Source organism: Mirounga leonina, unplaced genomic scaffold (genome assembly GCF_011800145.1).
Source record: "Mirounga leonina isolate KUSES-001 unplaced genomic scaffold, KU_Mleo_1.0 Mir_200, whole genome shotgun sequence".
Classification (NCBI taxonomy): Eukaryota; Metazoa; Chordata; class Mammalia; order Carnivora; family Phocidae; genus Mirounga; species Mirounga leonina.
Genome location: NW_023270503.1, coordinates 24972006 through 24997295, shown reverse-complemented (window position 1 = coordinate 24997295; position 25290 = coordinate 24972006). Strand labels below are relative to the sequence as shown.

Below are 25290 nucleotides of genomic sequence, written 5' to 3'. Positions count from 1 at the left end.
CTCTCTCTCTCTCTCTCTCTCTCTCCCTCCCTCACACTAGTGTGTGGGACGCCCGGCAGGGCCCCATCCAGGGCTCAGGCACCCCCTGCTGCCTCCACATTGGTGGTCAAACGTTCTGGGTCCTGAGCCGCCAGCAAAATGATTTTAAACAGGAACATGGCAGTCCCTGTGCGGTCCGTGTGCCTGTGCACACGCGTGGCCCACCCCAGGAGGCGGCCCCGCCTCCCAGCAAGGTCTCGGCCACGTCCGGGTGCCCAGCTCCGCGCCGAACAGCGCCCCCTAGAGTTAGCGCACGGCCATGGCTCTAAGCCCCCAATCCTTTGCTCCTGAGAGTCCCTCTCAGACCACCAGAAAGTCTCACCTTGGAAAAAGTACGCTCTGTGCGCACTTCAAACGTACTGCCTGCTTCTTAGCTCTCGTGCAGCCAAGCCAGCCGGTGCTTACGTTCTCCATGTCCTGTCTCTGCCCTTCATCAAATCCTTCACAGCAGTCATCTGATGTGCTGTTTATTCTTTGTGCAGTTTGTCCAATGTCTGTTTCCCCATCAGAATGGAAGTCCCTTGAGGGTAGGGACTAAGAGAGGCGCACCAGCCTTGGGGTTAAGAGTATGTGCCTTGAGATAGACTCTGAGTTCAAGCACAGCTGTGTGGCTTTGAGCAAGTAACAACCTTTCAGAGCTTCATGTGGCAACTATAAAAAGGGTCTGATTAATGCCTCTACCCCATGGGGCTAGAGGGAAAACTGATTGAGGTAATAATTGAGCCCTTACTAAATGTAGAGGTCTCTTTTTCTATGTATCCCCAGTGCCTAGTGCTCATATGGGTTTATTTACTTAAAATTTATAAGTGAAGAGGGTCTGTTTATTTGTTTGTTTGTTTATTTATTTATTTTAAAGATTTTATTTATTTATTTGACAGAGAGAGAGCACAAGCAGGGGGTAACATCAGGCAGAGGGAGAAGCAGGCTTCCCGCTGAGCAGGGAGCCCAATGTGGGGCTCGATCCCAGGACTCTGGGATCATGACCTGAGCTGAAAGCAGATGCTTAACCAACTGACTGAGCCACCCAGACACCCTGAGGCTCTGTTTAATAAATAGTTCTTCAGTGCTTAGTACAACTACAGAGTGCTTTTCAACCAATCTACCTTCTAAGGTAGATGATGGTTTTTTCTTTTATTCTATTATCACCTTCCCCTCATTATACAGAGCTACTGAGGTTCAGAGAGGTTAAGTAGCTATCTCAAGGTCACACAGCTAAGAGGAGATAGAGCCAGGATTTGAACCCAGACCCTCGGATCACAGTCCCTGCTCTCAATCACTGTACTATGCTCCACTCTGCCTGACAAATATGTATGGAATTTTTTTTTAAGATTTTATTTATTTATTTATTTGAGAGAGAGAGAGAAACAGCATGAGAGGGGAGAGGGTCAGAGGGAGAAGCAGGCTCCCCGCTGAGCCGGGAGCCCAATGTGGGACTCGATCCCAGGACTCCGGGACCATGACCTGAGCCGAAGGCAGTCGCTTAACCAACTGAGCCACCCAGGTGCCCATATGTATGGAATTTTAAAATTAATCTCCAGGCAACATTCCAACCCAGAGAGCTAGAGAATGAAGCCCACCCCTCCCCCAAAGAAAGAGAGCTGATGGGGGAAGTGTCCCTCATTTATGCATGCATTCATTCATTCATTCATTCATTCAACAAGTCCCAAAGTATCCCACCCAGGAACCTGGATTCCAGGGATGGCAGTGACCTGGGGCTTTTCCGAACTCTGGCTCTCCAGCTGCAAAATGGGGACAAAATACTTTCCATTCCTTGCCCAGGCTGTGAGCCCGAGGATGAGTAATACGAATGACAGTAGCTGGGCTGCGGTGGTTTTAATAGACGGGGGCCGGGGGGGGGGGGGGGGGGGGGCTGGAGGGTTGTGCTAATGATGCAGCGGGAGGGGCAGGAAGCAGGATTTGTGGTCTCAGCAGGTGTGGCTCCGTAGGGGTCCCGCCTGACTTGGGAATTCCCTTGGGATGTGCAGCTGTGGAGGCTGCAGCAGGGAGGGAAAGGCAGTCCCACGACCCACTACAACCTCCCCGTGAGGTAAGACGATCCCCACTTAGGGACTAGGAAACCAGAGGGATGCAGGCTGCTGAAGTTTCTTTCTTTTTTTTTTAAGATTTTATTTATTTATTCATGAGAGACAGAGAGAGAGAGAGAGAGAGGCAGAGGGAGAAGCAGGCTCCCAAGGAGCAAGGAGCCCGATGCGGGACTCAATCCCAGGACCCTGGGATCATGACCTGAGCCGAAGGCAGACGCTTAACCATCTGAGCCACCCAGGCGCCCGGCTGCTGAAGTTTCTGAGCTAGTAAGGAATGGGCTGGAACCTGAGTCACCTCACTATCCTGCACACATGCCTTCCACCCAGGCCAAGACACAGGACTGCTTTCTGCCCATCCCCATAGTGAGGCCTTTGGCCAGAGGGCCCCGAAAGCTCACTACTCCAGCTCTCTGTTTCCATTTTGCTGCCTTTGGGATCGGCATCCAGGGTGATCTCCTTACGACACAGGAATGATGGCACCGCTCCCCGGGGGGAGGACCCCCACAGCCTCCGTTGCTCTCAGTGCCATTGTCAGACTGGGCTGTGGAAACCCCTGGGTAACATGGTCCATCTTCCAGGGCATCATTGGCACAGGATGGTTAGTGCTTAAAATCCGTTTTTCTGGCAGGAAAACCAGCATGGATATTCTTGGAGTCAAATGCAAGGCTTGCAGAACATTTAATATAGAGCCATGTGTCTAAATTCCTTTCGAGTTCTGACTGAACGCTTTGCCTGCTCTCCCCTCCCCACCCCCACCCCCCATGCCTCCAAGGCACTGCTGGATTGCTCAACTGGGCTCCAGGGAGCCCTTTAAGAAGCTGCTTTTCACAGGAAAACGCAACTTCCAGGCTCAGCACTCAGGGCCGTCTGTCCACTTTCGCCTACTTATTTTTCAGATTTTTGTTTTTAAGTAATCTCTACACCCAACATGGGGCTTGAACTCACGACCCTGAGATCCAGAGTCCCGCGCTCCACGGACTGAGCCAGTTAGCCCCGCCCCCACCTGCCTTTCCTTCCCGCCACTCCTCCTCCCCCTTGCTCACCCGCAGCCCCCACAGCCCGCGGTTCTGTCCCTCACCTCTCTGCCTTTGCCCAGGCTGTTTCCTCTGCTTGGAGTACTCCGGCCTCTGCCTTCCGGTCTGCTCGATGGCCTCTATCAACCCAGCTTGCAGCATCTGCCTCCCCTGCTCTGTACCCCAAGTCGGCTCAGAGAAACCCTTTGCATTATTGTGCTCTCTGGGTCAGGATTTACAAGAAGGCCTTGAGTGCAAGGCTCAGGCGCCCTTGGTGCCCAGAGATGCTCGAGGCACTTAGTAGGACCTCATGATTTGGATGTGTCAAATGTAGACCTTCAAAGACGCCACCTAGACGCCCCTCCAGGAAGGACATCCAGTGCAGATTGTGCAGTCTGCAGGGGGCGGTGTGGGCCCAGGCTGGCCCTGAGGTCCCCCCACGCTGCCTCAGCTGGGTCCAGACTCTCCCAGCCGAATGCCTCTCCCTAGGACAAGTTAACAAGCTGGACCCTGAGGGAGGAGTTAAAGGCAGGCTCCACTGTCACTGCCTCAACTTCTCCCTGGCATCGCCACCATGACGCTCCTCCAGCATAGTAAGGCCGAGTCACCCTCACCTCTAACACCTGGATCCAGCTGCTTCCAGACTTCATCCGCCCTCTTTCCCATGGGCTCTCGGCAACATTCTGCCCCAGTCTGTGCCCAGGCCGCTCTCCAGCAAAAGATCTTCCTTAAGAGTTGGGGGGCCCTTCAGTGTTCATCTCTCCAAAATTCTAACCCCTAACAGCACCCCCTCCACCAGTCCACTGGCTCCACCTCCTTGCTCGCCCCAAACTGATGACATTGCTGTTACCTTGGTAACAGATGCTTTGTGGGTGGGTAGGACACCATCCGAGGCCAGGGAGGTGGCGGGCGGCAAACAGGCACAGGGCCTGGGGAGGGTGCAGCCCCATGGCTGCTGTCAGCCCTATGGCCCCAGCCCCCAGGAGAAAAGAAACAGAAGAGAAGGGGACATCTTTCAGGAAGGAGAGGTTTTCTTCATGGAGGAGAGGGAGGTAATCCCAAAGCCACCATTCCCCTCCCATGAGGACAGGTCTCCGGGACAGCCTCGGCTTGGCTGCGGAGGGGAGGAGGGAATGCATATCCTGGAGCCCATGTTGTCCCCTCCAGGGAGCCTGGGCCACAGAGAGAGGGAGCGGCTCACCCAGAGTGTGTTAGGGACAGTGCCACAGGCAGTGGGAGGGCGGATCTCTGCCAGTGTCCTGAGCTCCAGGGGTTGGTGGCAGCAGGGGGTGGTGGAAGGGCTCTCCTCCAGCCCCTGGGGACCTGGCTGTCCCAGATGCCATAGCCAGGAAGTGTGTCAGGGACTTGCATAAGAGCCTTCTATATTTTCATAAAATCATAATTACCAATGCCCGCCTGGGCCTTAGCTCATTAGAGCGGTATCTGCTTCTGGGACCCCGGTGGGCTGGCAGGGGGAGGGAGGGGAGCCTGGGAAAGGCCAGGCCTGTCACTGTGTTCCCTGTGCCCCCTGCCCCACAGAGCCTGGGCCCTCTTCCTTTCCCCAGCTGGGAGATGAGAACCAGACTTGACCTCAACCATGACAGATTCCCCACCCTAGGAGCTCCAATTCTAAAGCTGGAGAAAAAACCAGCCACTCACGTTTTCAGCTTGGGCTGTCCTTGGCAACTCAGGGGCGCAGAGGCCACGGCAGGGAGGGGCTTGAGCTGAAGGTGTTGTTCAAGGGAGAAAAGGGGTCAGTCCTTACAGAAGGAGAAGCAATCCCTCCCATCAGAGAATCAACCGCTCAGAGTACAGGGGTCCTGGGGATCATTCAGGCCAGTAGTTCTTAATCTTTTGGGGATCTTAGATTCTCTGAGAAGAAGGTGAAAGCTCTAGACTCTCCCCCAGAAAATGCTTATCCTCCAACATTTTCTACAGCTTCAAGGGATTCATGAACTCCTTGAAGCTCGCCTGCAAGCTCAAGGTTAAGTATCCCTAAATAAATAAATAGACAGGTAGATAGAGAGGTAAAAAATATTTATTGTGCTCTCATTCTGTCCAGCTCTTTACATATGTTAACTCATTTAATCCTCAAAAGAACACTAAGAGATATACAATTATTGCCCCCATTCTAATCTGACTCCCTATGTCAACCTAATCTACTCCAATTCTGCCAATCTAAAAAGAAGGAAACCAAAGTCCCTCCAGAGATGGATAGGTCTCTGCCCAAGAAAAGGAAGAAAAGGGCAGACCGGGATGAGAACCAGTCTTTCTTCATGTGCTGGACATTGTGCTGTGCACAGATTTGGAGTCATCTGGTCTATCCCTCTGTCCCCAGGCCTAGCACCCACTTTCACTCATTCGGCTGCCTTATTAAGAGGCACCACGTAGTTCCGTTATGCCTTGAGGTCTAGGGAGCCCTTCTGGGTGTGACTGCTACTTACCCTCCTATAGCACCTGGCCCCTGGCTCAGCCCACCCCTCATATCTGCCATCTGACTCTGAGATGGCATAATGTTCCTTCTCCAGGAGCTAGCTACTCCTGCCCTGTCCCCAGTCACTGCAGGGGGGGTTGAAAGCACGGAGGCAATGACTCAGGCTTAGTTCATGAAAGACTGCTCTGAAGCATGAAGGCTGCAGGCCAGAAAGGACATCCAGAGGTCATGGGATCCAGCCCCCTGCCTCCTCCACATTGGCCCCACCTTGGGCTTCTGATGCCTAGACCAGATGGGCCCAGAGCCCACCAACTTCCCTGGCTTTCCTGGGTCACCCGGAGCACTGCTTCCCCCTGGGACTTCTTCCCTCCCAGAATCTCCTTTGGAGCTGGTTCCCTAGTGAATTAACAGGAAAGTGAGAGGAGGAAGCTGGTTCTTCTCTCTGCCCCAGGGAAAGCACTGGGAAAGGACCAGTCTCTCAGAAGGAGGGAAAGAAGAAAACAACTTTCCCTGCAGTCTTCCCTGGGCTAAGGGGAGCTACCTCAGCCATTCTCCTCACAGTGAGGTAGGCACTGCCTCTGTGTTGCTGATGAAGAAATCAAGGCTCTAAAAGGTTTAGCTACTGCCTGAGGCCACACAATTAATTCATGACTATATAGGTATTAAGAGTTTAAGAAACTCAGAATCTCTGCTCTTTGGGGGGCAATGGGGGTACCTCCTGTCGGGAGGTCTCCAACACAGAAGAGCCCCCTGTTTGCTCCAGCCCAGGCTAGATGGAGGGCCTGATGACCCTATCTCAGGGTTCTTCAAGCACCTAAGTCTGAGTGCCCAGGGAGGGAAGTTGGGCTAATCTGGGCTGAGCCAGAGGGAAGACGGCAGCACTCACCTCAGAGGGCGCTGGCAGAAGGCTGGCTAATGAATGGGCCTTTGGGGAGACTGGTCTGAGGGCTGAGGCCAGGATCCTTTGAAGCTCCTTTCAGGAAAGCTAGCACTCAGAGTCAGTCTGCAGCTGATGTGGGTGGTCCTGGAGGGGGAAGGGACTAAGCCCCCACAACCACAAACCCTCACTTCTGCCCTTGTCCTGTTTCTGCCACTGACAAATAAATCTCAATTCCTGCACATAGTAACCTGAGCAGTGCTCCAATGGTGAGCTCACTCTTGGGAGGACAGAGATTGCATGTATGGCTATGTGCAGGGGTGGGCAGGAGGGAGAACACAGGGTTCGGGCTCTGTTCCTCAGAGCTGGCATAAAGGCAGAACCCTCTTGAGTGCCACTCCCCCCCCCCCCCGAGTGACATCCTTCCTGCCCCCAATCTCATCACCCACAGCAGAGGAGCCCCTGGAGGAGGGAGACTTTGATCCAGAAGTTTCTCCACCCACACCCAGGGAAGGATTCCTTCAACCTCCAACCTACCACCCTTTCTTTGGACAGGCCAGGAGATAAAGCTAGACCTTTTGGTCAGGGCCAAAAGGAGCAGGAAGAGAGAGGGCTGGAGGTGAGGGAGGAGGACTTGGGGAAATGGCAGGTAAGCAACCTGCATGAAGAAGTACCTTCAGGCCAAGTGGACAGCGGACAACTTGGAGAGTAAGAACCATCTTCCCCCTACCTCTCCCTACCCCCTGATCTAACTCCATTTGTGGTAGGATCTCTAGGAGGGGAACGTGTCTTGGAGAGCTTTGGGGACCTTAGGTGTGGGGACTGAGGCCCCTTCTCTGCTGAATTCCAAAGGCCAAGACTGGAAAGGAGTCCTGCTTTGCATCCACAAAGGATGGATTGTCAGGCCTGGCCTTTGACACATGATGTTAAGTTGTCCCTTCTCTGCTTGAGGAGCAGAGTCCTCTGCTTGAGCACTATGAGGACATCTCCTCATGGTCCAGGGATGTGTATATTTGGAGTCTCCAGGGCAGAGACGTCCAGTTAATGGTGCAGAAGGGTCCACATTGTTCCACTACTTCGCTATCAGAAAGTCCTAACTTGGATGTCACTCTCAGCTATCCTTCTGCAGATCCAACCTTTTTCTGTTCCCCTCAAGCCCATCCAGACTCTAATATGGTCTCCCAAGTCTTCCACGACTCTGTCACGACCCCCCTTCCGGGTCTTTCGGTGTAAAACTACCCCCTCCCCACATCTTTACCCTTCAGGCTCCTCTCCATCTTATCGAGCCCCCCCCGGCTCCGCCCAGCTCGCGCTCCTGGCCACCGCGGCAGCCAATAGCTGAGAAGCTGATTTGCATAGCGGCGCGGGGGAGCCGCGGAGGGAAGGGGGAGGGACCAGGCGACCTCCTAAATCAAAGTTGGAAGGCGAGGACTGGGCGGAGGGGCCCCCGGGTGCCGGGCTGGGGCCGGCGCGGGGAGGGGGAAAGGGATGGGGGGGCGGGCGCAGAGGACGGCGGAGCCGGCCGGACACGGACTGTTCCGTTGCTCCCTCCCTCAGCTCATCCCCGCGTCCCCACTTCCCTCCTCCCCTCGCTCCGAGCAGCATCCTCTGCAGACCCTCGGTCCTCATTCCCGGGGTCGTCCGGCTCCCGCGGCTCCGTGTAATTACCCCTCTTCACTGGCCAACCCGGGAACTTTCTCCGCCCGCTCCCGGCCGTGGGGGGTCGCTTTGCCTGGGCGGATTTTTCCTGGGGCTCACTGGGGGGCAGTCTCTGGAGAAGGGCCTCAGGGTTCCAGAGAGACGTCTGCCACCTGCAACCTGCCCCCAGCGGGCCTGCCGTCGGGTCTTGGCACCCTCTCTTCCGCTCTCCCCCAACCATGACCGAAATGAGCGAGAAGGAGAACGAACCGGATGACGCGGCCACCCACACCCCCCCGGGGACCGTCTCTGCCCTCCAGGAAACCAAGGTAACTCAAGAGGCGAGAGGCCTGGACCCCTGCCCGGTGCGTCCCCAACCCGGGTGCCCTCTCCCCGACGCGGTCACACTGTGGGCTCGGGTGCCGCGGAGTCACGGCAGCGGGACCCGGGTGATCCCGAAGGCTGTGCGCGGCGACCGGGGCGAGTGGGTTCGCGACGAGGGGCCACAGGGAGCCCCCATCACACAAGCACGACACGCCCTTGCGCGCGTGATGAGCGGCCGCGCGGCCGCGACCCTCCGGGGAGGTTGTAACTCGGCTTCGTTGGAGGCAATCGGCGCAGCGAAGGCGGACGGAGTGTGTAGCGGTGTGTAGCGGGTGTGGGCCGGTGTACGCGCGGGTGTGTGCGTGCGAGGCGCACCCCTCCGCGCCCGCCAGGTCTCTGTCTGTGGCTCGCTCTGTCCCCCTCTGCCTGCGTCTCTCCGAAAATGTCTCTACAACCTGCTGGTCTTCGTGTCTCTCCCGCTTTCCTTCGGCGTCTGTATATGTTTATCTCTGGGTCTCTGGATGTCGCTCTCGGCCCCGCCGCAGTCCTGCATTCCCCCCTCCCAGCCAGGTTAGGCTCGGGGACGTGAGGCCGCGGCCCGGGGGTGCGCAGCTCCCGAGTGCGCGCTGGGGGCTGCGGCAGCGCTGGCCATCGCGGGCGGGGACCGGGGGACCTTTGCTGCGGCTCCGGAGCAGAAGGACAGGCAGCCCCACCCCCCACCCCGGGAGCGGGACAGGGTGGGTGGAAGCAAAAAGAGAAGTCATCGTAATTAATGAATGTCATAATTAACCCTAATTATGTATGATCGTTACTCCTGCGGGAGTCACAATGAATAAATTATTCGCCAGTGAAGGCAGGCGGAGCCCAGACTCCTGGCGCTAGAGGGGTTGGGGGAGGCCACCACTTGAATTTAATGCCCCCCCACCTCTAATCTGTCCACTTCCTCCCTAAGTTCTAGGTGCTCACTAGTGACCCGCAAGAAGTTCTGCGGGGAGCAACATGAGCTGAGCGGGCTGGGGACGGGGGGAGAAAAGGAGGCTGTGTCAAGGGCGCTCTCTGCCTCCTCCCCAGACTTCAGGCCAAGGCCTCCTTCCCTCTCCCTTGCCCCCGGTGTTCTGTTCCCACCTGGTCCTGTTTATCCAGTCGAGGAGGGGGCACTGAAGACCAAAAAAATGGGTGGGGTCTTTGGCTCCTTCCAGGTGTTGAGAGCTCATCTATAGCTCTTTCCAATGCCCATCTTGCTCCTAATTCTGTCCAGGCCACCCCTCAGGATATGAGGTTAATTCAAGGTCAAGGTCATCTAGAGAGTGACCAGGAGTAGGTGAGTAGTAGGGGCAGGGTGGGGCCTGGCTGAGGCACCCCAAGGAGCTCCTCGTCTCTAAACCAGCGAGACCCACTGGGTCTCCATGTCAGTCTTGAGATCTGAACTTGACTTTCTTCTGCCCCCTTCTGAGAATGAGACTGGTCTCTCAGACCACAGAGTTAACTCCCCCTCAGAGATCCAAGTCTCTACTAGGAAAGGAGTAAGGTCTTGGGGTGGGAGGACATTGCTTGGAATATTTGTGACAGCTTTTTTTGAAGCAGAGAGTCCCAGGCGCTGAGCCCCATCCTGAGTGCCAATATCCCTGGCCTTCCCAGGTGCCTTGTAGTCACCCATGACAGACAGATACATTCCCCTTGCTTCCCAAGGGCATGGGGGTCTTCCAGGCCCTTCCTTGCTTCCCATAGGAGGTCTGGCTGCCTGCCCCCCTTCTTCTTCTTTTTTTTTTTTTTTTAAGATTTTATTTATTTATTTGACAGAGAGAGACAGTGAGAGAGGGAACACAAGCAGGGGGAGTGGAGGAGGGAGAAGCAGGCTTCCCGCGGGGCAGGGAGCCCGATGTGTGGCTCGATCCCAGGACCCCGGGATCACGACCTAAGCCGAAGGCAGACGCTTAACGACTGAGCCACCCAGGCGCCCCTGCCTGCCCCCCTTCCTAAGAGCTCTCCGGAAGCTGGAGCAGTGCTGCCTCAGCAAACCCACAGGCTGCAAGCTCAGCTGTGTGGGCAGGGGGAGGTCAGGACCTGGCGGGTCTCTGCCTCCCTCCTCCCAGCACAAGAACCGTCCAGTGTTACCACCTCTGAGCCACGGAGATCCCAAGAGCGAGAGGAGGGGGATTGCATACCTCGCCCTGCCCCTCTGCCCCCCTTCCCTACATCTCACCCTTGTGAAGGGCTGTGATCACAACACAGGCTGGGCTGGGGGTCTTGGTGGGGGTATTCAGGAAGGCACAGGTGGGCAGGGAGAGAATTCAGGGCCCTACCAGTCCCTTTAGCTCCCCGCACCTCAACCTGTCCCAAAGAAGCTTTGGTCTCCAGACTCTAGGGCTTGGGGAAGGGGGAAGGGAGAGTTTGAGGCAGGTCCAAAGAGGGGGCTGGTATCCATTAGGCAGTGAAGCCAACATTCCAGGCTTATTCATCAGTGCTGGGGGCCCCCTGGGCATTTCTTGCCAACCTAAGTCCAGCCTCCTGCCCACGCTAAGGCTGGATCATATCCCTGCACCCAAGCTCGTCAGTGACCCTCCTGGTGCCATCATTGCCATCTCTGGGTCCCCATGCCACCCTACCATGGGGTGGTACCGTCACCCCCTTTGGTGCCGTCCTTGGGAAGACCCTGCCATGCCAACTCTGCCATCTGAGTCAGCTTGTGCCCCATCCGCCACCACCCACCTCCAGCTGCCTGGTGCCCTTTCAGGAGCTGGAGGAAAGTGAGGAGATGCTGTGGGGAGTTGAGGAAATGAAAGGACCATCCAGTATGTGGGGAGATGGGGAGGAGGCAGGCAGGCCAGGCCCAGCCTCTGGGAGGGGATTCAGAAGAAGGGGCCTGGTGGTCCAGGCTCCAAGCCAGACAAGCTCCTGGAACACCCGGAGAGAATAAGATCCAGGTGGGTCAGCTTGCCAGGGTACATGGCAGCTTCTCCCCATGCCAGGGAACGGGTCCTGGGACCCGGGGGCACCAAAAAGATAGCTGATAGGAGTCAGGGAAAAGTCCTCTCTGGAAACTAGGAGTCCCAGGAGTGGGACTACCTGGCCAGGCTGAGCCAAAATGAGGTTTGAGTAACCAAGCCAGATGTCTCTTGAGTGGACAGGCATCAAGCCATTTGGCAGAGGTGCCCCCATCCTGCTGTCCAGCCACAACCCTTGACATCGGCCAACCATCCCAGGTGATACGTTGTTCCTTCCCGCTGCTCTGCCCTCCTGGGATCTGGGGCCCACAGCAGAGCCAGGGAGTCAGGAGCAGAAGTGGGGCTGCCTCAGTGCTGGGGAACATTCTGTTCCAGAGACCTCTGTACCCTGCAGAGGTGGCTCTTGGCATTGAGGCCAGGGCAAGACCAGGAAAGAGCAGAGGCTGGAGAGTAAGGAGGCTTAAAATCTCATCCTGTGGGGATTACTATGGAAATAACAGCCTTGGGAGGGGAAGGGGAACACGGCTGATGTCTTCAAATACTTGAAGGACTGATATCTAAGAGGGAGTAGCCCTTTCTGGAGCCAAGGGAGGAACAGAGCCGCGAGGCAACAAGATCTCAGGGAGGCAGGTTTCAGCTCTATATAGGGAAGCATTTTGCGGTGATTGCAGCTGCCCAAAGATGGGATGACTGTCCCAGGAGAGGGTGTGCTTCCTGCCACGGGAGGTGACCCACAGAGTCAGACAGCTGTTCAGGGGGATGTGGCCAAGGTGTTGTGGGATGATAGCATGGGCTGGGGACTACTCTAGGTGGCCAGTCTTGCAGGTTCCTTCCAACCCTAAATTTCGATTGACCTGGTGGACAAGCCCATGGCATAGCCGAGGGGCAGGGGTGAGGGCCAAGGCAGAGCCCAGAGCAGCGGGACCCTTCCGGTCATTTGGGCTCAACAGCCAAAGCCGCTGGTTCAAGTTCTGGCTCTGCCACTTACCAGGTGAAGACTCATCACATGTAGGTGATTTAACTCCTAGGCGCCTGTGAGTTCATCTGCAAAGTGGGACAATAATCATCACTGTCTCAGAGGGAAGTGCCAGGATTAATGAGGGGCGGCAGATGAAGCGCTAGCCCGCTCCCCGTATTCTGACAATGACCGCCCCTCATTATAGCTTTAGGTTTTTACTTTTTGGACCCAGAGCCTTGCATTGCTTCGAGAGCATCTACTCCTGCCTCCTTCCTCTTGGATGTGGGGAAACTGAGGCTCAGAGACGGGAAGTGAAGTGACTTGCCTTCAGGCGGCAGGTGTAGTTTTACGCCCACCCCCAGCACATCCTCCCGGAGCCCGCTTGTGCTCTGTGCTCTGTCCCCTGGGCAGAATGATGGGGGGCTTCTCCCTGCCTCTCTGGGCCTGTGAGAGCCCCCAGAGCCACACTGGCTCATAGAATACCTTTGTGTTCTAATGAATTGTCCCTGTGGCCCTCTGCCTCTGCCCTAACACCCAGGGATCTGGGGCCTGGGGCCCTGCTTCTCACACACAAAGAAGCCCACAGTGCCGCACTGGAAGCTGAATTTGGAAGGAGCTAGGCAACTCAGCGTGCCAGAAACCCCAAGGCTCTGGCCTCCCAGCCGGCACACCAGGGCCTGCCTCGTGCCCAAACGTCTCCCTCTCCACTTCTTTCCATGTTTTGCTGCCTCCCTCCCTGGAGTCACGCAGGCTGCTTGATGTGCCAGCTGGGAACCCTGACCACTTCTCCCTGCCTGAAGCCAGGCCTCCGGCCCCCTTTACCGATCACCGCTGGGAAGGAGTGGGCAGGGGTAAGGGGGCTCTCACCAGGGGGGAAGAGGTTCAAGGATCTGGGTAGAGATGTTTCCAGACCTCACTCTGGGCAGACTCCGAGAAGGATGTGTTGGGGTGAGCAATGGAAGGAACTCTGGCCTCACTGCAGAACTGACCCAGCATTCCAGAACATGGGCTCCATTTAGGATTCCAGGCGCTTGCCCATCATTTAATCAACAAATATTGACTGAGCACCTACTATGTCTTGGGGCTCTGTGTGGGGATTTGATTCAACTGTCCCTGCCCTCAAGGGGCTCCGGGCTCCTGGGGGAGGAAGAAGTAAATGACAACGTAAACCAGATTGGATCTATAATGGAAGTCAGTACTGGGTGCAGTGGGGCCCAGAGGAGGGAGTGGTTATACTAAACGGAATTCCTGCAGAAGAGACTGCTTCCCGGAGGAGGAACAGTCACTGGAAACCCTAAAGGATAAAGGGGGTATTCATTGGATAAGGCAGAGAAAAGGACAAGCACATCAAAAAAGGCCAGGGTGAGGGCGGGGAAAGCCCAAAGGAATAAACACAGACGAGTTCGAGAATCCCTATGTCTGGGCGGCAGGCGGAAGGCATGGATTGGAAGGGAAGCCTTGGCCAAGCTGCAGAGTCTCACGACCGGGGCAAGGGTCTTGGCTGTGTCCTGAGGAGCCAAGGGTTTAGCCAGGTCAGGGATCACCTCCCTGGCAGCTGTAGGGAAAGCAGGGGGAGATGGGCAGGGTGGAGGTAAGGGGTTGTGGCCCTGAACTGGGGCAGGGCTGTGGAGGTGATGAGGTGATTATAGGGGATGGGCAGGAGAGCGATTTTGGAGGAAGAATCAGCCCTGAGGATGAGGGTCCGGGATGACCCCTCCCGCACTCCCAGCCTGTTTGGAGGTGGTGCCATAGCGCAGGGTCTCGTAGACGGGGTCTACCTTCCCGCTGGCCCCTGCGGGTTGGCAGCTGGGTGCCCGACCTTGAGGGTGGCTCCTTGGCAGGGGCCAGCGGGAAGTGGAAAACTGGGGACCTCGTGTGTTTGTTCGGCCGCCAAAGTATTATTTTGTTTAACTCGAGTAAATAGTACGCCCATACGATGAAATCCTGTGTAGCCATAAACAAGAATGATGAAACTCTTTATGTGTTGGTATGGAATGATTTCCAAGATTTACTGTTAAGTGAAAAAAGCAAGGCGTAGGAAACATAGTACACTACCATTTCTGCAATGGAAAAAAAAGGAAATACAACCTCTTGAATTTATTTCTATCCAAATTCACAGAAAAGTCTAGATTTTTTTTTTTGAAAAAATTGGAAAGCCTGGCGCCCAACTGGGCTGGCCGTGTGGACTAGCCCCGGTTGTCCAGGGGACCCCAGCAGCTGCTCTCTGGCTGGCCAGCCTGTCACAGTGCTCACCACTCCCAACTGTGCCTGCCCAGCCAGAACTCCTCTGCTCATGGACGTTACCCACCTGTCGGCATCCAGGATTGGGACCACCTTCTGGAACAAGGCAGCTTCTGTCTTAGTACTTCGAGGCTGTGGCTGACCAAGGAGATATCCTGGCTCGGAGCCGGTCCCCTCTGGCTTTCACTTACAGCCCCACTTCCTCTCTCAGCTGCAGCGGTTCAAGCGCTCGCTTTCCCTCAAGACCATCCTCCGAAGTAAGAGTGTGGAGAACTTCTTCCTTCGCTCAGGCTCTGAGCTCAAGTGCCCCACTGAGGTGCTGCTGACCCCCCCAACCCCGCTGCCCCCTCCCTCCCCACCACCGGCATCTACAGACGGGGGCCTGCCGACTCCGGCCCCCTCCCCCTGCCCCATCCCACGGCCCCTGGCACCACTCAAACCAGTAAGACTACACAGCTTCCAGGAACACGTCTTCAAGAGAGCCAGCCCCTGTGAGCTCTGCCACCAGCTCATCGTGGGTAGGTGCCTGGGCGGTCAAGGAGAGGGGTCAGGATGGGGGTGGGGAGTATGCCCGATGTTGGGCTATTGCTATTCAGGGCCCTCCATCCTAACTGTGCCCCTCACCCTGGGTGGACAAATGAGCGGCCTTGGGGTGGGCAGGTGCCCAGTGTCGCTGCATTTACTAACAGCTCAGGCTTCGGTTGACAGGGCAAGCGTATGAGGGGGAGGCACTAGGCCCCCAGGCCAAAGTGAGGATGCCCGACCCCTTTCTCCCACCGATGCCCTAACCTGCCCCCTTTGCTCCTTGCCCCTGGATGTATCCTCTTTGGCCTAATCCTTCTTGTTGCACCCAAATTCTTCCCAGGAAACTCCAAGCAGGGTTTGCGGTGTAAGGCGTGCAAAGTGAGTGTCCACCTCTGGTGCTCGGAGGAGGTCTCCCAGCAGCCGTGCCCCGGCAAGGCGGTGAGTGGGGACCATGCGGGGCTGGCTGGCTGTGGGTGCCCCCCCAGGACTGGCCTGTGGGGGGATGGGTGCCCCCCTCCAGGCTGGTTCCTCCTGTGGGGTGGTCCTGGGGCTCGGGGAAGGACAAGCTCTTGGCGGGCTGTGACACCCTCATGCCCTCTCTCTGCTCCCTCTCGCCATAGTCCTCCTCCTTCCGTCGCAATTTCAGCTCCCCGCTCCTGGTGCATGAGCCACCCCCAGCCTGTGTCACAAGCAGAGAGTCCCCACCCACTGGTGAGTGTCCCCCTATGGCCTCTGATCCCGCTGGGGTGTGATGAGAAACCCACGCATTCGTCAGATAGGCACCCGAGTCACGTGGCACCACCAGTCCTTGGCACTTCCCTGCTCTGAATGCCCTTGTCCTGAATGGAGGGGGCATTCATTCATTCATATCTTATGGAACAGACATCCTATGGAACACTTACAAGCACCAGGCATTGTGCTAGACATGGGGACACAGCACGGAAGAAGGTGGAGTTCGTGGTCTAGTAAGGGAGCTAGCCATGAAAGAACTAATCACACAACTCGGCGGTTAATCACCATTCTCATGAATGCCTGAACGGAGAAGGACAGGGACTAGAGAGTCAAGTAGGCATGGTCCTCATCTGCAGGGAGAGGGAAGGCGTCCAGAGATACAAAGGATGAGGAGTAATTCCAAGAGGATCTGGTGAAGACTGGTGGGCAGAGAGGGGCCTGGGGTGGGGTGGGGCAGGGAGTTAAAGAAAGGACGTCTTGGCTGGGGCCGAGGGAGTGAAAGTGATACAGGGCTTCGGGGCAGAGCAAGGTTGGCAGCTGGGTGCCCGACCTTGAGGGTGGCTCCTTGGCAGGGGCCAGCGGGAAGGTAGACCCCGTCTACGAGACCCTGCGCTATGGCACCTCCTTGGCTCTGATGAACCGCTCCAGCTTCAGCAGTACCTCTGAGTCCCCCACGCGAAGCCTGGTATGTCAGGCACCAAAGGGGAGCCTGGGGGGCAGAGGTCTCCGAGGATGAGGGTCTAGGGGCTGAGCCCTCCCCCGTTTGTCCCCAGAGTGAGCGGGACGAGCTGACTGAGGATGGGGAAGGCAGCATCCGCAGCTCAGAGGAGGGCCCTGGAGACAGTGGTGAGTGGCGGTGGGGACCAGGGGCAGGAACAGAGCACAGGGCAGGCCACTCCCTGCTGCCTCACGGCCCGGCCCTGCCCTGGCATCTCTAGTATTCACAGCCCCGGCCGAGAGTGAAGGGTCAGGACCGGAGGAGAAGAGCCCCAGACAGCAGGTGAGGTTATGCTGGCACTGAGCCCTGGGAGGCCAGATGGGAAGGGGATGTCACTTCTTCCTGTCATTGATCAATAGGTGGGTGAGAGCATGGTGAGTGGGAGTATCACTGCTCCATCATTTATCCTCAGTCTACGGGGATGGGCAATGCCAGGGTGAGTATGCAAGGAAGGCAGGGGGTGCCACCCCTCCCACCACTGAGCCAATGCCTGCAGTGCCCACTCCCGTGCCAACTCCCCAAGAGCGGGCAGTTCCGGGGTGCAGCCACCAGAGGAGAGTTCTCTTTCTCCATCCTTGGCCCAGACCCCCAAGGATGAACACGGAAGATAGGGGAACCTGACCTCTCCCTGTCACGGACCCAGGTGCACTGTGTCCCAACTCCTAGCCCCCCCAGGGTAGGCCAGGTCAGGGCCAGTGAACAGTGGGTGGAGTGAGGAGAGTGTCCCCCTCCCATCACTGACCCAGAGCTCTTCCACAGCCCCCCAAGCCCCCTCTGCGAAAGGACGTGGGGCCCATGTACTCCTACGTCGCGCTCTACAAGTTTCTGCCCCAAGAGAATAATGACCTGGCTCTGCAGTAAGTCCTCTTTGTGGTCCAGCCCCACTGGGCAGCCACCGGGCTCCACGCTCAGGGCCCTGCTCCCAGACCTTGGGACATGAGTGTGAGGGGGACCTTCAGGAACCTTCTCCTGCATGCATGAGACAGCTGAGCCCAGAGAGGAGCTGGACTGCCCAGAGTCCAAAAGGGATTGGTGCTGACGTCCTGTCTCCTGCCCCCGGCCCAGGCTCTGCCCTAAAGTGTCCACTGGACCTGTGGTCATAGCGTCTTCTGAGGGCATCAAGAATCCTCCCCCAGCTGCAGGGGGAGGGGCGTGCTGGGGATCTGGGGGCCCCAGGTGGTTAAGATGTGGAAAGGGCAGGTCCCTCCTGCCCATTTGCGACCCCAGCTCTGTCCTCCCAGGCCTGGGGACCGGATCATGCTGGTGGATGACTCTAACGAGGACTGGTGGAAGGTGATTTGGCAGGGTGGGGAGCAGAGGGACCCTGGTAGGCACCCCACCATTCCCCACCTTCAATGGGTGTTGCCCCACCTTCTCTCCAGACCCAAAGACCTCCCCTAGTCCTCCAGCCACTGGCCTAGGACCAACACGTGGGACTTGCTCTCACTTTGACCCTCCCTGCCTCAGCCTTGTCCCTCTGCTCACCTCATGCCCTTCCCAGTGCAGAAGCCACCCTACTGGGGGTTCGGATACAGGAAGCCCAGGATCTGGAGTTTGATGGCATTGGCTCTGAACGGGCATCAAGTCTAGAGGGAGCAATGTGGGAGGGGGTGGCACCGGGGCTCATTGCCAGCCTCATCCCCAGGGCAAGATTGGCGACCGGGTTGGCTTCTTCCCAGCCAATTTTGTGCAGCGAATCAGGCCAGGTGAGAACGTTTGGCGTGGCTGCCAACCCTTCTCTGGGAACAAGGAACAGGGGTACATGAGCCTCAAGGAGAACCAGGTGAGTGCCCGGGCCCTGCAGCAGCCGGAGAGGTGGGCATGGGGAGAGGCGGCAGGGGCAGCGGCGAATGCCCCGGAGGAGGATACCTGCAGCCTGGCAGCGGGAGGGAAGGCGGGTTCGAAAGGTGGGGCTGCAGGGCCCTCCTGTCATCTCCTGCTGGGAACTGGGGCTGGTGGCCAACACAGGCAGGGGGCTGAATTTGGTTAGAGACAGCTTGGGGGAGGGGACGAGCACTGGAGGAGGAGTCTGGAGGCTTGGGTTTGAATGTTGGCTATGCCTCTGGCTTGTTGTGTAAGCTCCCGCAAGCCCCTTTCCTCCCCTTACTTCCTCTGTGAAATGGGAGTTCAGCCGGGGCGTCCGGCCAGCTCATCTCACAGGTCAGCCCCGAAGAGCCGCTCAGCGTCTGCTGATGTCCTGATCTCGCTGCCGAGCCCAGTTACCCTCAGGGGATCTGCTCCCATCGCCTCAGCTGATGTCTCCAACCACATCTGATCCTGGTCCCATCATCCCCTGGGGTGGCCCCTGGGAGCCATCAGCAGGACTCGGGGCCAGGGCTGTAGGCAGAGCCAGGACTCAGCTCCGTGTCTCTCCCACTCAGATCTGTGTGGGCGCGGGCAGGAGCAAGGATGCTGACGGCTTCATCCGCGTCAGCAGCGGCAAGAAGCGGGGCTTGGTGCCAGCCGACGCCCTGACCGAGATCTGAGAGGAGCCAAGAGAAGCCAGATGCCACCCCTGCCCATGCCTGGCGCTTGCTTCTGGCCCCGGAGGGGAACAGGCATCTGCCCACACTCTTCTGCCCCTTGCCTCTCTCCTAGGGGCCACTCCCCGGCACTTGGGAGCCTTCTGCACTGAGGAAGGTTTTATTTCTTGGGTCCCAAGGTGCCCTGAGGGAGTTGCTCCTCTGGGACTTGGGCATGAGGAAGGAGGAGAAAGTGGGAGGGAATGGGGAAGCTCCAGGTAGGTCCAGCCAATGCCCGGATACCCCCAGTTGCCGCGCTGACTGCAGCCCCGGGGAGGGGGGCGTTCCTGGGGAACTTTCCTGCTGCTTTGTCCAGAGAGCCTTCCCACGTCCACACCGCCTTTGCATGCCCGATGCCATCCCCCTCTCCCCACAGAGCCCCTGCTTGGGTCTATGCGTGTGACCCTGCGGCTGCCCCTTTGGAAGGAAGCGGGGCCTTGGGAAGGTGCCTTCCCGAGTCCCGCAGCCCCCCGGCGCCCGGGGTTGGGAGGCGATTCAGGGCTGCAGGAGGATCCTGAGTCCACCTCCTGGTTTCACCACCTCTGTCACTCCATCAATTCTCAGGAAAGTTCTGTGGGAATCTCTCCCCTTACTTGAAACCCAGGCAGACAGAGGAGGGGGGGGAGGGCCATGTTCTGGGGAAAGCGTGGGTAAATCAGAGACTGTCTCCTCGAGAACAGTCACCACAGAGCAGCCTCATCGTGTCCTTGTCCCCTGGAGAAGGACCCTCCAGAGCAGCCTGCACACAGAAACCCGACTGAGCCCGTACTTGGTCAGAACCCCCATTTCACTGTCAGGACTCTCTCGAAGTCCCCGGTGGCAGGGCCCGCCAGCCCGGGGAGCTGTGCTTACTTCCTGTCCCAGGTCTCACGAGGCCCACCCTGGGAGCCCCACCCTCAGGGCCCCCCTCCATATGGCCCTTCCTCACCCCCTTCCTCTGAGCCTTGCAGGAAACACTGGGACCCCTTCTTCAGTGCAGGGATCCCTCTTCTGGCTGTATCTGCGCCCTTATCCTGGACACGGAGTCCTGGGAGGAAGAGGGAGTGGGAGATGGTCAAGGCAGGCCCATCATTCTGTTTGGCCACGAGGAAAGGAATGGGGTAGGCACCCTGGGGGTGGGGTGGGCACATATGAGGAGGACCCCTCCGTCGCAGGTTGCTTTTCTCTGGTGCCAACCTCCCTCTCCCCCCAAGCTCAGAGCCTCGTCTCGTGCCCTTGATTGTGCCAGCCAATGCCAGCCCCCATCCCGGGCACAGTCACACCCTCCCATACAGGGGGAGGGACACATCCTCCTACCCACTGGCCCCGGCTCCACTTCTCCCCCTCGGAGGGGGGCTCAAGCCACACTGCCCTGTTTGCTGCCACGGGCCCCCCCCCAGCAATATCCCAGGGGGGTCCCAATGCCCACTGTACATGAGGCTGCATGAGGGGTCTGCTGGGGCATTGCTGAGCCCCTAGACCCTTAAATAAATGTTTCTGGTCCCAATCTGTCTGCTCTGTGTATCTGCTTGGGAGAGAGGAAGGAAAGGTGCAAGGAGTGGGGTGGGGGCTGGAGGTGCCGAAAGGAGACAAGCCTGGAGGTGGGAGAATTTGCAGATCTCTGAGAGGAGGGGCGCCGGGCTTGGCCCAGACGTTGCAGGGGTCCCCCTGCCTCCCCGCTCCCTTTCTCCACAGCAGCCTGAGATGGGGGATCTGGGGAGGAGTTCGAGAGAAAAGCAGGGCAGGGGTGGGGTGCGGTGGGATGTTGCGGGACGCTGGAAGGGGAGAGGGTGCGGCGCGGCTGCGGTCTGGCTAGATGCACACGTGCGTCCGCGGGGACGGCCACCCAGCTATGCGCCTCGGCACCGTTTCTGCGCACCTGGCGGTGGCCTCCGACACCACCCGAGATCAGCCTCGCCCCCGCAGCCCCCCAAAGCCGAGGCAGGAAGGCAGGCGGCGCGGACAATCGCCGACAGGGGGCCCCCCGAGATGACTGGGGGCGATGACTCAGTGCCGCCTGTCATGGAGAGCCTGGCACGCAGTGGGCCGGCGGCGGCGCCCCTCCCGCACCAGTGCCCGCCGCCCACCTGCTCCGCCGCAGAGCCGCCTCGTTCCCCCTCCGCCCGCCTGGCCGCGTCATCGCCGAGGCAGGCACGTCCTGGGCTATTTATAGGCAGAGGGGAACGCAGAGGGAGAGCGAGGCGGGCTGCGGGGGGTGCCAGGGCCACGCCGGTGCCGCCAGAATGCGCGCGGGGGGGGGCGCTGCCCCTCCTGATCGGCGCCCAGCGCTCCTGCCTTGCAGCCCCCCCCCCCCAAAGCAAGGTCGGCCAGGTAGGGCCAGACGCTGAGCTTTCGTTGCGTCCCTTCACCCAGGGAAGGCCCTGGAGCTCGGTGGGTGAGCGGGAGGAGGAAGATGACCTCCCCTTTCTAGGACCCCTGATGGTGGGAATGAAAAAAGGGGTCACAAACCCAGTCCAGTAGCTTCAAGAGAGGGGAACTCACCTAAGTAGGCACCCGCTGTGCCTGGAGAGCCACGCCAGGAACTTTATGTAACCCCCTCGATGACCCACTGAGGAAAGTGGGGCTCTCCCTTTTCACAGATGAAGAAACTGAGGCACAGAGATATTAGGTGGCATACTCAAGGTTATTACAGCTTATCCAGCCCCACCTTGCCTCTTTTATACATAGGGACACTGAGGCCCAGAGCGGACCAGTAACTAGCCCAAGGTCACCCAGCAAATTGGTGACCAAGCCAATTTCAGAAATCATTCTCTTGCCTCCCAGTTCGGCTCTTTGCCGACCTGGGTCCCTCAGTGCCTCAAACCAACAAGATGGAAACAGAGACACCCCAAGACGCTGGGCCAGGAATCGCAAGCCCACCCCACTGGAGAGAGTGAGAGCCTTTCAGCCAGGCTTTCTGCACACTCCACTCGTGCCTGCCACCAGCCGGCAGCTGGCCTGGACCCCCGCCTCCTCTCGGGCCCATTTGCCGCCCTGCTGAGCGTTGCAGAAGCGCTAACAGCACGCCCACAGCCTGGGGCTGAGAACAGCTGGTGCCCCCGCCAGAGCCTCTGCCCTCCTCTGGGCCCGTTCTGGGGGGTGGCTGGGCCACTGGCCTCGGGCAGAGCATGCCCAGGCAACTGCCAGTGCCAGCTCCCCATTTGGCTCTATTGTCTGACCCACGCGTGCCCTCCCTCCCTCCCCCCACCTCAGCCTGAGCTTAACCTGGCCTAGATGGTCTGTCTGTGGGTAGACTTCGGGGAGATGTGAAAAGAGGGGGAGGCTGGAAGCCAGAGACAAGAGGCCTAAAAGAGTAGAGAGACGGATACCAGAGGTGGGGGGGGAGACAGATAGAGTGAGCCCCTCTGTGCAACCTCACCCATCTCGCTAGTCCCACTCCATTTGGCCTTGTCAGCCCTCTTCACCCCCCATCCTTGTCACCCTCCACCCTGACACAGGGTGGGGACCTCTGCTGAGGAGTGCAAGATGGGCAACTTCTGCCCTCCCTGTGCTGGCAGGGAGCTAGCCTGGGGGGTTTCTCGCTCTGAGCCTCGGAGAGAGCCCCGGGAAGGGGCCCAAGGACCCTGGCCCCCTTCTCCCGCTCCTGTAGGTCTCCCCTACAGCGGCTGTGTGCAGGACCTCCACGGCTGTCTACTCTGAACACCCTCCCCCGTCGGGAGGATCAAAGGTAGGTGCCAGTGTTCATGCCATGCTGAGATTCTGGGTCGTCGTTGGCTTCTCCAGGCCTCAGTTTCCTCTCCCAGAAATGGAATTGGACTTGCTCAGGGAGGCTTTACCTGAGGGCTAACAAGCCCCTTTAAATGATATGCAGAACTATGTGGTGGGATCAATTGTATGATCTTGAGAGGATGGATCTATCTTCCTGTCGGAATTTCCCTAGGCTCCTGGACCTAGAAGAGATCCAGCGGTTACTTTAGGGGATCTGCCTGCTAAGGGGGCGCTCCCTGCCCTGCCCTGGGAAGGCATTGGAAGCCCATGGCAAAAAGAAGTAACCTCCAGGCCTGGGGTGAGCTCCAGAAAGAAGTGACTAAACCCAAGAGATAGGCTCCCACAACCCAGAACCCTTCTCTCCCACCCCAACTCCTTCCAGAACAACCCTAAAAGTGAGGCTGTGGCCTACCCCTGCAGCAACCTGCAAGAGAACAGCGCCATCTCCTGGTCCAGGGGGCAACCGGCTTCGAGTTGCAAGCTCAGGAAGCCTGGTGGAGCTTCCCGCGCTAACCTTTTTCTCCTTCCTGTCATCCCTCCACTGCCCGGGCCGGAGGGTGGCGGGGATGAGGGGAGTGGAAGGGGGGTGGCCTTCAATGCTCTTTCTCTTGTGGTCCAGCCACGCTTGGGAAGGAGGTGTCCATGATCCAAGCTGGAAGCTTGGCCAAGGTCCTTCCTCTCCTAGGCCACAGTCTCCCGCCATGTGGACTCGCGAAGGATTACGGCAGGAGCTCAAGGATCAAGTTCACACTGGCTGCTACAGTGGCGACAGGGAACCCAAAAATCAGGTTCTGGTGCACATGGACGGTGGTGAAGATCCTCTGGGTATTTCTGAGTCTGGGCTGCCCTTCCTTGGGGTACCCACCTGCCCCACCCTGTCTGGACTGGACGAGGACACTAAAGGCAGAGTAGGAGTGGGGCCTGGTGTCCCCAAGAACATATCAGTCCTGTCTTTCCCAGGCAAGTGCACATGGGAACATCCGCCCAGCACATCCCCTGAAGGCCCCAGCTGGCCTTCACATTGCTCCTCAGGTGAGGGGTGGAGGGCAGGGAGGAAACCAGGACAGGGCATGCGTCCAAGCTATGCCGAGGATTAAAGGAGGGGGCCCCTTCTCTGCCACTTTTCTCCCCAACCCAGACCTCTGACACTGCTGTATTTAACTGGCTCACTGACACCTCCCACCTGGACATCTGTCCTTCAAACTGCCACCCACTCACTAGAGCCGAAGCTCTTCCAGCCACTCTCCCTAACCCAGTTGGTTCCTCATCACCAAAGGCGTCACCTGCCCAGTCCCCCCTAAAGCTTGGGGCCTGGGGACAAGCCACTTTTTCCTCAGCCCCCACAATGTCTACCAAGTCCTATTTTACTTCCTAAACATCTTGAATCCATTTTCCTGTCCCCAGCATGCGGGCTATGCAAACCCAGCTCGTCATTTCACCGCTTTCCGCATCTGCCAAAAGGAGAATAACCCTACCTTACAATGTTATGAGGATTAGAGAACTGATGTCCGTGTAAAGTGCCTCACAGTGGTGGCTCGAAGAGCAGATCCTTCACTGAGGCCTGTATTGGGTCATTTCTACCGGCCAAGTGGCAAAATAAAACTTACTCCTGTTTGTAAGCAACTCACAATGGCTTTGACAAGTGTTTATTCCAATTTCTGCTGAGAAAAGCCTTTTCCTTTGTGCCCTATGTGATGGATATAAACCAAAGAAACATTAAAAAGTTTTTAGTAGGGGCACCTGGGTGGCTCAGTCGTTAAGCGTCTGCCTTCAGCTCAGGTCATGATCCCAGGTCCTGGGATCGAGCTCCGCATTGGGCTCCCTGCTCCGCAGGAAGCCTGCTTCTCTCTCTCTCCCACTCCCCCTGCTTGTGTTCCCTCTCTCGCTGTCTCTCTGTGTCAAATAAATAAATAAAATCTAAAAAAAAAAAAAGTTTTTAGTAATCTCTACACCCACCCTGGGGCTGAAACTCAGAACCCCAAGATTGGGTGCTTGTTTTTTTTTTTAAAGATTTTATTTGGGAGACTGCAAAGCAAGAGAGAGAACACGAGCCAGGGAGAGGAGCAGAGAAGCAGGTTCCCTACTGAGCAGGGAGCCTGAGGTGGCCTGATCCCAGGACCTTGGGGTCATGACCTGAGCCAACGGCAGATGCTTAACCGACTGAGCCACCCAGGCACCCTGAGTGCATGTTCTTCTAAGGCAATGAGGAACTCCTAAAAATCTCTCTTGGTAGGAAAGAAAAGAGGTCTAGAAATTGGGATGCTCAAAAGACCCCAAGGCCATTTGGGCAGCTTAAGGAAGGGTCGGCAGTTAAGTCCAGGTGGCATAGCTTCTGGACTGGTGGTAGTTGAAATCCCCAGTCCTGAGTTCTAGTAGACTTCAACCCCGGATCCCAGTGGACAGCTGAGAAATACATGCATAGTATCTTGATGGTTTTTAAACGTGACAACTGATGTCACAACTTCTGTTGGTTCTCAGCCAACATTTGGGACCACTTTTGACCTGTTACCCACTTTCTGCTGTGAAGGGCAGTTTTTTTTTTAAAGATTTTGAGAGGGGCACCTGGGTGGC

At 57.6% G+C, this 25290-nt stretch overlaps 2 protein-coding genes across 8 annotated transcripts in view; one reads left to right on the top strand and one right to left on the bottom strand.

The window, feature by feature from the left end:
* Positions 1-724, bottom strand: part of LOC118025142 (transcription factor CP2-like protein 1) — a 16009-nt gene extending 15285 nt beyond the window's left edge. Inside the window, exon 1 of the mRNA XM_035027468.1 lies at positions 362-724. Within this exon, the coding sequence (XP_034883359.1) occupies positions 362-453 (92 nt within the window). The 5' untranslated portion in view covers positions 454-724. The remainder of the gene's footprint in view (positions 1-361) is intronic.
* Positions 725-7922: 7198 nt separating this feature from the next.
* On the top strand, positions 7923-20484 carry STAC2 (SH3 and cysteine rich domain 2). 7 transcript variants are annotated; one of them, XM_035027009.1, is made up of 11 exons: positions 7923-8375; positions 14726-15032; positions 15380-15477; positions 15660-15750; positions 16344-16456; positions 16545-16617; positions 16710-16771; positions 17249-17346; positions 17731-17782; positions 18135-18272; positions 18871-20484. In XM_035027009.1, exons 1-11 carry the CDS (start codon positions 8286-8288, stop codon positions 18973-18975), a joined length of 1227 nt encoding a protein of 408 aa, XP_034882900.1. In that variant the 5' UTR covers positions 7923-8285; the 3' UTR covers positions 18976-20484. The 7 variants fall into 7 exon arrangements, with proteins under 7 accessions (XP_034882900.1, XP_034882902.1, XP_034882899.1 ...); XM_035027011.1 differs by having other exon boundaries at positions 18135-18195; positions 18871-19093; XM_035027008.1 differs by lacking the exon at positions 18871-20484 and adding an exon at positions 18621-18864.
* The last annotated feature ends 4806 nt before the right edge of the window (positions 20485-25290 follow it).